At 45.8% G+C, this 12,796-nt stretch overlaps 1 protein-coding gene across 1 annotated transcript in view; it reads right to left on the bottom strand.

Moving 5' to 3' along the window:
• Positions 1 to 383: 383 nt before the first annotated feature.
• LOC102192884 (integrin alpha-3-like) overlaps positions 384 to 12,796 on the bottom strand; it is a gene marked incomplete at its 3' end in the record, with an annotated part of 16,461 nt that continues 4,048 nt past the window's right edge. Inside the window, exons 4-25 of the mRNA XM_005754963.2 lie at positions 12,295 to 12,380; positions 12,084 to 12,220; positions 11,903 to 12,009; positions 11,710 to 11,802; positions 10,903 to 10,962; positions 10,664 to 10,817; positions 10,303 to 10,496; positions 10,137 to 10,225; positions 9,825 to 9,958; positions 9,602 to 9,679; positions 9,439 to 9,506; positions 6,824 to 6,960; positions 5,928 to 6,071; positions 5,755 to 5,852; positions 3,704 to 3,872; positions 2,707 to 2,793; positions 2,523 to 2,602; positions 2,371 to 2,448; positions 1,227 to 1,329; positions 980 to 1,156; positions 714 to 836; positions 384 to 494 (exon numbers count right to left, since the gene is read on the bottom strand). Coding sequence (XP_005755020.2) covers positions 384 to 494; positions 714 to 836; positions 980 to 1,156; positions 1,227 to 1,329; positions 2,371 to 2,448; positions 2,523 to 2,602; positions 2,707 to 2,793; positions 3,704 to 3,872; positions 5,755 to 5,852; positions 5,928 to 6,071; positions 6,824 to 6,960; positions 9,439 to 9,506; positions 9,602 to 9,679; positions 9,825 to 9,958; positions 10,137 to 10,225; positions 10,303 to 10,496; positions 10,664 to 10,817; positions 10,903 to 10,962; positions 11,710 to 11,802; positions 11,903 to 12,009; positions 12,084 to 12,220; positions 12,295 to 12,380 — 2,507 coding nt within the window. The remainder of the gene's footprint in view (positions 495 to 713; positions 837 to 979; positions 1,157 to 1,226; positions 1,330 to 2,370; positions 2,449 to 2,522; positions 2,603 to 2,706; positions 2,794 to 3,703; positions 3,873 to 5,754; positions 5,853 to 5,927; positions 6,072 to 6,823; positions 6,961 to 9,438; positions 9,507 to 9,601; positions 9,680 to 9,824; positions 9,959 to 10,136; positions 10,226 to 10,302; positions 10,497 to 10,663; positions 10,818 to 10,902; positions 10,963 to 11,709; positions 11,803 to 11,902; positions 12,010 to 12,083; positions 12,221 to 12,294; positions 12,381 to 12,796) is intronic.

The following is a 12,796-nucleotide window of genomic DNA, read 5'->3' as shown; positions in this document are numbered from 1 at the left end:
ATTAAAACTAATAAAACAAGTTTTAAAAAGAGACATTTGATTACATTTTGTATGATGGATTATGCAGAAAAAGTAGAATTGGGCTGAAAGATCTATCGCTTTATCACCTATTCAGGTTGTAAATCATGTTTTTAAAAAGTAACTAAGTAATTAATTACTTTTGAAAATAAGTAATCAGTAAACTAATGGGATTGCTTTTTTGGGGAAGTAATCAGTAATTAGTTACTGATTACTTTTTTCAAGTAACTTGACCAACACTGGTCTCCGTTTGCTTCTTTAGCTGGTAAATGTTTGCATGCTTGCATTTTAAACTGGCAGGAAGTGAACCAGAAGAATGAAAGTGGGCATTAAATGAGGGTATAAGACTGGGGCTGCCCTTTTACCTCGATCATGGTGGAGTTCCACAGTCGGGCTTTGATGGTCAGAGTCGCCGAGTTGTTCATGCTGACGAGAGGACAGACGAACTTCACACACCTCGCTCCGCGGACACAGTCCTGCAACACGGTTTGCTGTGGTTACTTTGAAACACAACTGTGGACGTCCTCATAAAAATGTCCTCATGTTCTTCAGAAGCCCTCAGTTTTCTAAAACATGTCAAAATTGTTCCTCAAATTGTCCTCTCTCCTAAATGTCCCCACATTTAAAACTGTCCTGTCCTCCAAGATTGTCAATAAGCTTGTAGAAACAGTGTGTCCCTGTGCTTGTGTCTGTACCAGACTGTAGCGCTTCTTCTTTCTCTGAAGATGGAGGACAGTTGGAGTTCTGTCAGTCTGCTCCTCTTCCTCGTTTATTTCATCCAGATTCCTCTTCATCTTCTTCTTCTCCCCTTTTGACAGCTGAACCAACAGGAAGACAGGCTAACTTTCAGAGACAAGTTTAAAATCTTCGGTAAACAGTTCAGTTTTAATTGGCCTTTATTCTAAAGAAGAACGACTTTTATTTTGAAAGGAGTGTATGAGGCTGATGTTGCTGTGGTTACCGTGAGGTTGAGAGGATTAATGATGTTGCCGGGTGGAGAGCAGCGAGGCTCTGAAGTACCGTTTATTTGGATCTCTGTGAGGTACAGCAGCCACTTCCCATTGGTGGCTTCCATCGGCCAATCAAACTCCACCTCCAGGGTGCCCAGGTGGCCCAGCGGCTTTCCCTGGACATGCACCTGATGGAGAATACCGTTCACACCTGACCTGGTGAGGGTCACGCAGAACTGTAAATGTTTTCAGACTAACCTGGAAGGTCAAGACCAGCAGGCTGCCGATGTCCTCTGTCTTCTTCATTGCCACCTCACCGATCACATGACCACTGAAGGAGGTGGGGCCTGACGTTGAAATTCTGTCAAGGTACCAGATGAAAGGTTACCATGCCTTCTCCATTTAAAATACTCAGAAGTGTGGCTCCGTGTTGGAGCGTTTCTGTGGACCACTGTGGCCCTTCTTTTCACCTGTCCAGCACTCCCGAGTGCAGTGTGTTGCACTCTTCATCCTCTTCATACCTGCCTCACTTCCTTGTCCCCCATTAACCATATAAGTACAGGGTGTCTGTAGCTCACAAGATAGGTCACCTACTAACTGGAAGGTTAGTGGTTTGATCCCTGACTGCCTTGGGCAAGATACTAACTCCAACTTAATGACTCGCTGCCCTACAAGGCCACCTGCGTCGGCTAGAGGACACACACGCAGACACAACTGGACCAGGGCAGAGATGCTGCCGTCTACACCGGGTCACTCTTACCCCATTTACCCACCCCTATTGCTTGTCATGTCTTTTCACGGTGTTACGGTGTGAAGGCATAGGGATAGCTCAGTAGGTAGCGTGGTCGCCCTGTGACCGGAAGGCTGGGAGTTTGAATCTACCGAACAGCTACCCTCAGGTACACCGGAGCAAGGTACCATCCCCATTGTGTAATGTATGTACAAGGAGTCCAATTTCACTGCAGGGAACTGCAAGTGACAAACAAAGGCTTCATCATCATCAACTTGCTCTGAAGATGCTCCATCTGAATATGAATATGTGTGAGTGTGAGCTAGAGCACACTCAAGTGCTTGCATGAATGATGCAAGTTAAATAAAGCACTTTGAGTATAGAGCCAGTCTATTCAGCATTTACATGGATGTAAGGCATGTGTTTATTGATACTGTCTGTTATCTATATGCTGATGTTCATCATTTTTTTACTAATTTTGACGCTGTGAGCTGAGGTCAACGTTTCCACTGTGCTTCGGTTTGTTCTGTGTCGGCTCACATTGGGGCAGGGTTACTGTACTTGTCAGTCTGGATTCATTTCACAACAAAGAGTCGTAACTCAGATTCTCCTCCCTGGCTGTGAGCTTAAAGCTCAGACGGGCCACCTGATGTGCACCTGATCTGTACTTACAAACTGAGTGATGTCTGCAGCAAATACTCCACCACCATGAAGACGGAGATTGGGGACAGATCCGGCTGTTCACTGAGCCTGAAGACACACAGAAATGCCACTCAGTAACCTCCAACAAACACAGAGAGAGTGGCGTGTGGTGAAGGCCGTACGTGGATAGCTGCAGCACAGACTGGATCTCGCGTGTGTCCAAACTGATCTCAGATGGCTGAAATTTGATCAGAACCTGAACCTGAAACACAGGAAGAGACAATACATCAGAAAGAGCTCAGCAGAGTTACTGCAGTACAGACAGCAGCAATGCTAGTGCCCTGGGTCAGCAGTGATATTCCCTACCTTGTTGTTGCTTCTGAAAGGGTTCCCGAGCTCACACTGAAGAGAGGTCCCCTCCACAGAGCACTCCACCACTGCCGAGGCATCACCCTGAAACACAAAGAAAAAGGGGTGATATGGTACTACAAGGTCATTAAGATAAGATGGGGCCTGATTATTTAAGACCTTGTATGTGAGGAGCAGGATTTTGAATTCTGGATTTAACAGGAAGCCAAAACAGGAGAAATCTGCTCTCTCTTTCTAGTCCCTGTCAGGACTCTTGCTGCAGCATTTTGGATCAGCTGAAGGCTTTTCAGGGAGTTTTTAGGACTTCCTGATAATAATGAATTACAGTCGTCCAGCCTGGAAGTAATAAATGCATGAACTAGTTTTTCAGCGTCACTCTGAGACAGGATATTTCTAACTTTAGAGATGTTGCACAAATGGAAGAACGCAGTCTTACATATTTGTTTAATATGTGCGTTGAAGGACATGTCCTGGTCAAAAATGACTCCAAGGTTCCTCACAGCGTTACTGGAGGCCAAGGTAATGCCATCCAGAGTAAGAATCTGCTTAGATACCATATTTCTAAGCTTTTCAGGGCCGAGTACAATAACCTCAGTTTGATCTGAATTAAGAAGCAGAAAGTTAGCGGCCATCCAGGTCTTTATGTCTTTAAGACATTCCTGCAGTTTAACTCATTGGTGTGTGTTATCTGGCTTCATGCACAGATAGAGCTGGGTGTCATCTGCATAGCAGTGTAAATGTATGCTATGTCTTCTAATGATGCTGCCTAAGGGAAGCATGTATAATGTAAACAGAATTGGTCCTAGCACTGAACCCTGTGGAACTCCATAATTAACCTCAGTGTGTGAAGAGGACTCTCCATTTACATGCACAAACTGGAGTCTATTAGATAGATATGATACAAACCACTGCAGCACAGTACCTGTAATACCTACAGCTGCTCTAACAAAGTCACCGTGGTGTTCCACTTTAGATGGTCGGAGCTCTGCTCTACCTTTGTCTCTACTCCAGAGTAGATAAGTGATGGTGGGATGCTGATGCTCAGAATGGTGTTGTGAGCATCCTCTGCTGGTTGACCTGTTGATGGTGTATTGCTGATGTTAACCTCCAGAAACAGCCTCTTGATGGTGGAGTTGAAGTACATCATCTGAGTACCCTCAAGCCTGAAAACACACAAGAACACAAACATCGGCCGAACCTCAGCAGCTGTCTTAGTTAATAATCACCTGACAGACTAACCATGTTGTAACTCACAGACTCTAAGCCAGTCTTCTGTTCTTTTGTCTGTTATTGTTTATTCTTAATGTTTGTACAGTTTCCTTTAAAAGTGAAATATTTGAATTTTGTTTTTCATTATATCTCAGTACCTAACAGTTAGTAGGAGACACTGGCCTTCAGGCTTTCTGGCAGAACACCTTCAGGGAAGTAAGTGGAATATCAAAGTCAATCATCAAGTAAGTGGTTGCAGTGGGATGTGGTCTGTGGGTTCAGGGGGAGGTGCCAGACAAGGTTGGCCAGCTCTGCCCTATTTCAGTAGCACGCCAGGACATGGAGAAGGAAGGAGCTGAGAGCAGACAGCTGCACCGGGATCAAATGTGGTAAAAGGAACATTCTGAGCTAGTCAGCACATCCGCCTGAAAGGCACCTTGTAATTAAAACACTGTGAAACACTAACACATGTTACAGTGGCCCTCAACTGCCCAGCAGGACAAGGTCAGTCCCCTGACCCATCCAGGAGAGGGGGCACTGGCAGAGATGGTGGTAGTGCCAGACTGAAGTGTTAGAAACCCGTGGCAGCGCTGTGACACTGGCTGAGAACCAGCTAGCAGCAGCCCCAAGAAGAAGGCCCCGTGGCACTTCCCCGTTTCGACTGTCCGCTTAAGGACAGCAACAACAATCTCCAACTAACCTCTATCTGTCACCACAGGTCTTGGCGACAGTGGACGCTACACCTTGCTTACTGGGAGTCCCACAAAGATTGGGACAGCAATGCTGGTGGTGCAGATGACCGGTACACATGCACCAGGAGTACCCACTGATGGAGGTGGAAAAAGTGCTCCAACACCCTCACCCAGTCTGGTAGAGACATTCAGTGTGCCGGTAAGGTGCCAAGGGGGTACAGGTCGGTGTGCGATGGACTCAGGCTGCACACAGACTCTGGTCCACCAAACCCTGGTTTGCCCGGAGCATTGGTTGAAACAGAGCATGGGGACATTCCTAAATCAATTTCATTGATCAATTTCATATCATTCAAATGAAAATAACTCAGCATTAGCGTTAGCTGATATACTGTAGAAGATGGATATTTAAAGCTTCAGTCAGTGATTTTTTAAGTTATTTAATAAAATAAAAGAATACTGCCTGGGTTTGTGTTGGGATGCACTGATGACCATTACTGACATCGTCAGTGGTGACCCGGGGTGAGTGAGGCTGTTTAATGCTGACTCTGAGGAGGAGGAAACAGCGGGGCTTCCAGTGATTCGCTCCACAGAGATGTATCCACTGGAGCATCGAGTGTAGTCACAAGACAACACTCGATGATAGAAACTGATGTTCACATGGTGCGCCCAGGTATGGGAACTGATAAGAATTTAGCGATTTCGATTTCACTATTGATATCACTTATCAATTCTATTCCTTATGGATTCTCATTGGCTCCACCATCAACGACAACAAATTCATGCAAATTAATAACATGCTGTTTGGTCAAATCAATCACAACAACTTATTGCTGCTAAAGGAGGGTCTGAAGCTGCTGAATCATGGAGTGTACAGCTGTAACAATGATTAGTCTCAGACGTGTAGTTGCTTCATTTTCTTTTTCAAGTGTAGTGGATTTCTGGGTATACAAATATAAATGAGATAATAAATAATGATAAATAATAACAAAGATTTTAACTCCAGTGAAGTACAGAGCTTCTTATCTGCTTCATCATGCCTTTAAATTGGCTTCTTATCACATGACCTCATGCTTCCTGCTGAGTGTTTCTGTCCAACCATCTTTTTTGGACTCTGGGCTGAGCAGTGTGTGTTCTGTTCACTCACTCAGGGAAAGCTTTCTGGCTCTCATCGGTGAACCGAGCTGTCATCTGCAGGTTGCTGTGGCAGCGGTTATCAGAACCACAGTCCTTCTGGATGTGGATCTGAGGGACAAGGACAGCATCGGTCAGACCAGCAGAGTTTGGCTTTTCTATAAAAAGGTTCTGATGGGTTCTGACCTGGGTTCTGATGGGTTGGGGGGTCTCACTCAGCACCGGGAGGCGTTTCAGGTCCTGCACATTCTTTTTTTTCTTGGGAAACTTCTCGTACAAGGAGGCATTCAAGGAGAACACCAGAGGCTCCACTTTGTCTCTGATTACACTCTTCAGAACATAAGAACACAGAAACTGAACATCAGCTCAGTGCCAACATGACGTGGACTGCAGGAGCTTCTTTGCAGGATCTGTCTAGCCAGACTGATGTGAACTGGCCACTTGGAGCTGAGGAAATCAGGCTGAAAGCAGGTGGTGATCAGCAGGAATGTGAAGTAAACACGAGTCAGTGGACTGAAAGCATGAGAAACAGCAGGCTCGCTGACAGACTGAAACAGAATCACAGAGTGAAAACAGGACGAGAGCTGAGCGAACGCGATCAGAAACACAAACCGAAGACATGAACGAACGTGACTTTTGCTTCGACCTGCAGAGATTTCACCTGCCTACACACCACCTCAGATGCTCGCTGTGGTTTTCCTGTTGAGCTGTGGCTGAGAAGCAGGATGTGGAGTCTGTCAGCAGCCGCATGAATAACATGGCGGCAGAAAGTCATCATGACTTTGATCATCAGAATCAGTTCGTTATATCTCACACAGCAGAACTTCCTTCATCTGACTCTAATTAAAGGAAAAAATATAATTTAAGTTTTTTCATGCAGAACTGGAGGACCACGTTTGGTCTTTGCTCTCGTTATGTGGTGTGCTGGTTTGGGACGATTCTCAGAGTGAGCTAGTCTTAAATAAACCGTGACACAGCTCCGACACTCGCCGCTCACATCGACACTAAATGTTTTGTGTCAGTGGACGTGCTTGTCAGATTTCAGCACCCTGTAGGGGGTGCTATGCCTGTGTTTGTCTCACCTGCAGTCCCACTCTCAGCGTCCTGCACTCCTCCAGCGGCATCGACAGGTAATCAGAGTACACGCTCTGCCCGTTGTCACGAAAATTGAGGCGGGGCTTGACACTAGTGATGTCAGCTGTCAGTGTGAAGAGGATGGCTGTGACACAAAGATAAGGGTTCAAATATAAAACACACAGGCGTAAGATAATCACAGGTTGTGATGTGATTTATTTGTTGTTCCTTAACCCTGACATGTGACAGACACTAATAGAGTCCAGGGTCTGGGTGGGCTTTAAGGCGTCTGGGGAGGGAACTCAAAACTGGATTATAGATGGCAGACAGTTGGTGTCGTAAACCCCCGCCTCTGTTCAAAGATGGTCACTCACAGTGGACATAAATGCTTCTTTCACTCCTCTTTCAAACCATCTGTCCTCTCTGTCCAAAATGTGAACATTGGCATCCTCTTTCAATCCAGTTTTGAGTTCCCTCCCCAGACACCTTAACGCCCACTCACATCCTGGGTCATCTGACCTCAGGAAATCACATGACAGGGTGACTACGATGACCTGGTTGACTGAGAACCTTCACAGACATCTAAAATATAAGACTGTTTTATTAAAACTCCGGCAAGATTTTTATGAAATTGAGTAGGACCACGAATTGATCCTTGAGGAACTCCACATTAAAATTCATAGATAAAGATAATCTACATTTTAGACTGGATTTCAATACACAACATTTTATTTCTGATACTTTAGTTTCTCTGTGAAAAGATTAAGAACAAACATGTTCAAACAAAGGCTTGACGACATTGTGAGGCAGCATCAGATCATGGGAGTCGACAGCCACACTCAGTAGCTTAGATTAAAAAACATGCGCTGAACTAAATTTAAATGAATACACTGCCCAGGTAGCACATCCGAAGTTACTTTTACAACATCACCTTTGGTGGGACATATCAGTTTCATTTAATGTAAATGAAAATAACTCCAGCAGTGTTAGCTGACATACTGTAGAAGATGGATATTTAAAGCTTCAGTCAGTCATTTTTAAGTTATTTAATAGAATAAAAGAATACTGTATTCATAAACATACATACAGACAAAAATAGTGTTATTACACAGAAACTGATGCATTCTCATAAACGTATAGTTGATGTATTATCATTATTATTTTAGCAGAGTGGCTGGGAGGAACAACTCCCTTCTGACTAATGTTGGGGTTTTACACATGTTTATCAATAGTTTATCAATATATTTGTATTTGCACACCAATGCTAAATTAGCCAATACTTGAATGGACTCTGGTCTTCTCTTTCTGTGTGTAGTCGACATGTTAACAGTTATCAGCTTCTCTGTGAGACAGAAGACGCTCGGGTCCAGAGACACAGTGAGGGTGACCTTGTCTCTGATTGGTCAAATTAACACAACCAGCAAACACAGACACACACACACACTGAGAGAGCGAGAGTCTCAGATGTAATAATATCAGTTTCTCTAATGTGATTTATCATTCAGAGAATCACTCAGGGGACAAGAGGACACACAAGGACACGGCATGATGTCATCTGTGCGTGTGTGTACAGGCGTGTTATAGCAACAGTGTGGCCTCAGCTCTGATTGGTCAAGTTAACGAGACACAATAAGGACACACGCTCAGAGTCTGTGTGTGTGTTGATTAAAAACTGGATCTAATTGACAGCTGTGTCCTGTCAATCACTCACACACACACACACACACACACACACTCACACACGCACACACAGGAAGTTGATGTCATTAGCAAGTCCAGCCTGTAACCTCTTGTTAGTGGCAGTGTGGTCGATTGCTGTGCTCGCTTAGACTCTCCTGAGGTGTTACCTCAGGTCACCTGACCCAGGTGTGTGTCTACAGGTCAGAAACCACTACGGGCTGTTTCCATGGTTACACGTTGGTGGGCTGACACTCCACCATCTCGCTCAACTGCCTGATAAAATCCTGCTGCGTAGTTTCTGTCTGCTGGTGCTGAAAGTGATGCGAGATGGACAGTGAGAGTCCACCTGTTGGAGGTTAATCCAGCCGTGAGCTCAGCTTTGAAGGCAGCACCTCCTCTTGCAGCAGGCCATAGGGATGTGAACTTTGGATGAGTCACATGACTTCATCTTTCAACAGCCAAATCTGGGAAAACTGGGAATGGTCATGATTTACTTTGATAGATAACAGTTTATGACTGATTTTACTGGCACACGGGCACCTGGTAGGATATAATGAGCAACTACAGCCAGAAGGTTGGGTTAATGCATCCTTAAGCTAAAACTGAAGGAAGCCCGCAGCTATGGGCATCGGAGAAGGAAAGCAAACAGGAAAAATATGTAAATACTCTTGCATCAAACGCCATCAAAAACTAATGAAACGGGACTGATTCTGAACCTTCCAGGTAGACATAGCATGTTACAGGTGTACTACCGCGTCTGAACAATACTTCCTGGTTTAATTTGGCTCAGCTATCCTTCACGGACATCTCCCTGCAGTCCTGTTTTGGCCACTCGTATGCTCTCCTCCACAGAGCCAAACCTTCCAGCCCAGCCTTCCAACCTTCGCAGAAGTTAGCATGACCAGATTTAATATGTGGGTACATTTTTTTGTCTTTGACTCACTGATGTTGTCTCTGTCGCTCTTCTCTCCCCTGTTGAACATGTAGAAGAAACACACTTCCACCTGTATACTGAGAGAGTCGAGCTGTTAGCATGTTATCGTGTGAAAACACCTCCGTACTGAGGGTCTGTGAGCATGTTAGCTGATGGTAGCTTTGAATCTCACCAGAAGTCACAGCTGTTTGGGTCCACGATGGTCGGAGAAGCTTTGAGTGTTTTATTTAAATGGATGACCGGTCGACTCCTGAGGATCAACACATCAGTCCATTAATAAATGCATAAATTTAGTTATTCTTGAGCTCTTAATTAGCAGTAAGTGCTAATGTTCAGTACTTTGAGGACTTCAAAATGTACTTTAGATGAGCACTATTTAGCGCAGAAGTTGGTACCTGAACAGAACAACGGTATCATCGAGAGAACCAACCAGCAGGTCCGGGTAATAGTTCCCATCAACATCCCCGCCTGCAGAAAGGGAGTAGCCAAAAGTCCCGAAAACAGGGGAGACCGTGCTGCCTCGGATCACCTGTACAGAGGAGGAGGCGGGGTCACAGGTGTGTCTGCACACCAATTTAAAAACCATCACTGGCAAAACTTGTCTGGCCCGTGAGGACATGTCTGCACTCTGATGGTTCAGAGTTGGTTTGAAAGTTGTGTCCTGGGAATGTGGGTCAAACATAGAAAGGACCGTGTTTTTGTGAGACCTGGCTCGGCTCTGTAGAGATGCCCTCACTGCTTCCTGTCCAGATCATCACACTTCCTGCTTCATGAAAAGGAGCTCCGATGGCAAAGTCTGGAACAACCAAAGACCCGTCACCATGACTACTGATTACTGATCACGAAAACACCAGCATCACGTTGAGCCCTCACCCTGGAAGCCGTCCTGGTTGAGGTCTCCTGCAGCGGCCACAGCCATGCCGAATGCCGACCCCGCCGGCCCCTTCAGCACTACGCTGGGCTCAGAATTGAACCTCCCTCCTACGTTCACGTAGACATAAACTGCCCCGCCCACCTCCGTCTGACGGTGGAAATAAAAAGGAGCGCCCACCAGCAGGTCGTTCCACCTGTGGGACAAAAAAGCAGCTCAGGGAGTGTTCCTGAAACATGTTCCTCAGGTTTAGATTATGGTGCTCTGTGGTTCCCACTGAGTCGCTGTCATCAGAAGATTTTACTAAAGGTACTGACCGTGTTGCCTCAGTGCGGGTCATGTGACCCATAAACCATTCCTCACCCGTCATTATTGAGGTCAGTAACTGCCAAGGCGTTCCCAAAATACGAGCCCATCTGTTGACCGCGCAGCTTCTGGCGAATCATCAGTTTATCAGAGCGCTTGACGGCCAGCAGCACCGAGCCATGAGCGTCTTCCATACGGTCCCGAGGAGCTCCTATTCAACAACACACCAATCAACACATCTATCAGTAAATCTACAGGTCAACCAGCTGCTTCCTGATTAGCTGAAAAGTCTTCACCTGTTACGATGGTTTCATCATCCTCAGAGAGAAGGCGAGGAGCCTGAGCGACAGAATATCCTGCACAAATACACGTTTTACATTCAGCTTCAATTCTTTAAATGTAGGAAAGGTTCCCATTAAAAGCATACATGTCTGAAAATTCATTGAAATTTCAAAATAAAAGCAGCTGAATTCTGTGACACACAGACAGATAGATACATGCGAGACCGATGGAGGACTGATCCAGAGGAGACCTGCTTCATTAAAATAAGTCTGCCACGTAAAACAATAACACAAAGCACGATTCAGATCCTGACTGATCCGCACGTCAAAGTATCGGCTGCTCATCCACATACGTAACTCTGCACTTAGCTTGTGAGGCTGCAGGTATTTATTTAAGTCAAAGGAAAGAGCCGGACTCACAGCCACCTGTGGCGGCAAACACTTCCTGCAGAAATCAGAATTACACTTTTTGAACGATATGAAAGCCGGTTTGACGCGTGCGTTTCTGAATGAAGACACACAAACAGAGAGTTTTCACTATGGACTCTTTTCTGCGTCAGCGTGTGACTAAAAACCTGAAACACTGCTCACAATAAGCTAAGCCTGACGAGAGCTTCTGCTCTGTGTTGAGGAACATTAGCGTTTCTACAGGACACCGTCCCTCTGCTCCACCCTCATTAAATCATTGTCTCAAACCGCATGTGCTCATTGCAAACCTTATTTAGGCACATTCATGTAGCTGATTTAAATACTGTCCTGCCCTGAGGAAGACACGTGTGACCGAGCTCAGATCTGAATGAGCTATTTAAAGAGACGGCGCACCGATGTAGATGTTCCTGTGCTTCTGGTTGGAGAAGGAGCTCTTCTTGGTGTCAAACTCATCGTCAGGGTTCATCCAGGAGACTTGGACGTTTCCTACAACACACACACCATGAACTGCATTAGATGCTCACAGAGCTGAGATGCTCGCTCTGAAAAGGAAGAAAAACATCAGAATAGAATAGAATAGAATCACCTTGCCATTCGAAGCTTCCAGGCGAGCCAACAATGACTTCGCTTTGAGTGATGGCCGCTGACATCCCCATCCCGCACATGACCTCACCAGTGAAATCACCCAGATGACTGAATACAGACAGGCAGCAGGTGAGGAGGCGGAGCATCACTCATCACCTGTAGTGTGCAGTCATGTGACATACCTGCAGGACTGTTCGGGGTCCTGCCAATTAGAGTCGTTCTCGTCGTACCGCAGGTCGTTTCCACGGAGATAACAGTGGCCAATCATTTGCCTTAAATTGAACGCTCCATAGAGTTTTGTGAAGCGGTGACCGCATGCCTGCAGAGCAAACACGCCGTTCTTTAACTTCTCACCAATAGGAAAATAATCAGCCAATCAGAGCACAAACTCACCAGGACACGCCCCCCAGGCCGGCCCTGACTGGCTACTGAGACGCCCAACCACATGTCCTCGACCAGTTCATCAGCATGGATCTTGGCTGAAACACATCACAGGTGAGTCACAGACTGTAGGCTCCGCCCACTGACGGGGTAAAGGTAAAAAAGTAAACTTTTGTGTGATTTATTCCACTAACTCTAACCCCATACGACCTGTGCTGCAAATATGTTGTCCAGCAGCTGACAGAGCAGGTGCTATCCTGCACACCTGAGCTGCAGCAGTATGACAGCACAGCTCACCTGGACCTGTCACACAGGTGTCACATACCCGCTGGCTAACCTCAGCCGGGAGAGTCAGCTCAGATCAGTGAGTCGCTGATTCATGACAGTTTCTCTCCATATAAACACTGTGTGTGTGTGTGTGTGTGTGTGTGTGTGTGTGTGTGTGTGTGTGTGTGTGTGTGTGTGTGTGTGGTTGTGTTTGAGCAGCCGATAACACATACAGCAGCTTTCACTG

Source organism: Pundamilia nyererei, unplaced genomic scaffold, assembly GCF_000239375.1.
Source record: "Pundamilia nyererei isolate P.nyererei 1_Seehausen unplaced genomic scaffold, PunNye1.0 scaffold00779, whole genome shotgun sequence".
Classification (NCBI taxonomy): Eukaryota; Metazoa; Chordata; class Actinopteri; order Cichliformes; family Cichlidae; genus Pundamilia; species Pundamilia nyererei.
This window is presented reverse-complemented; position numbering and strand designations above follow the sequence as displayed.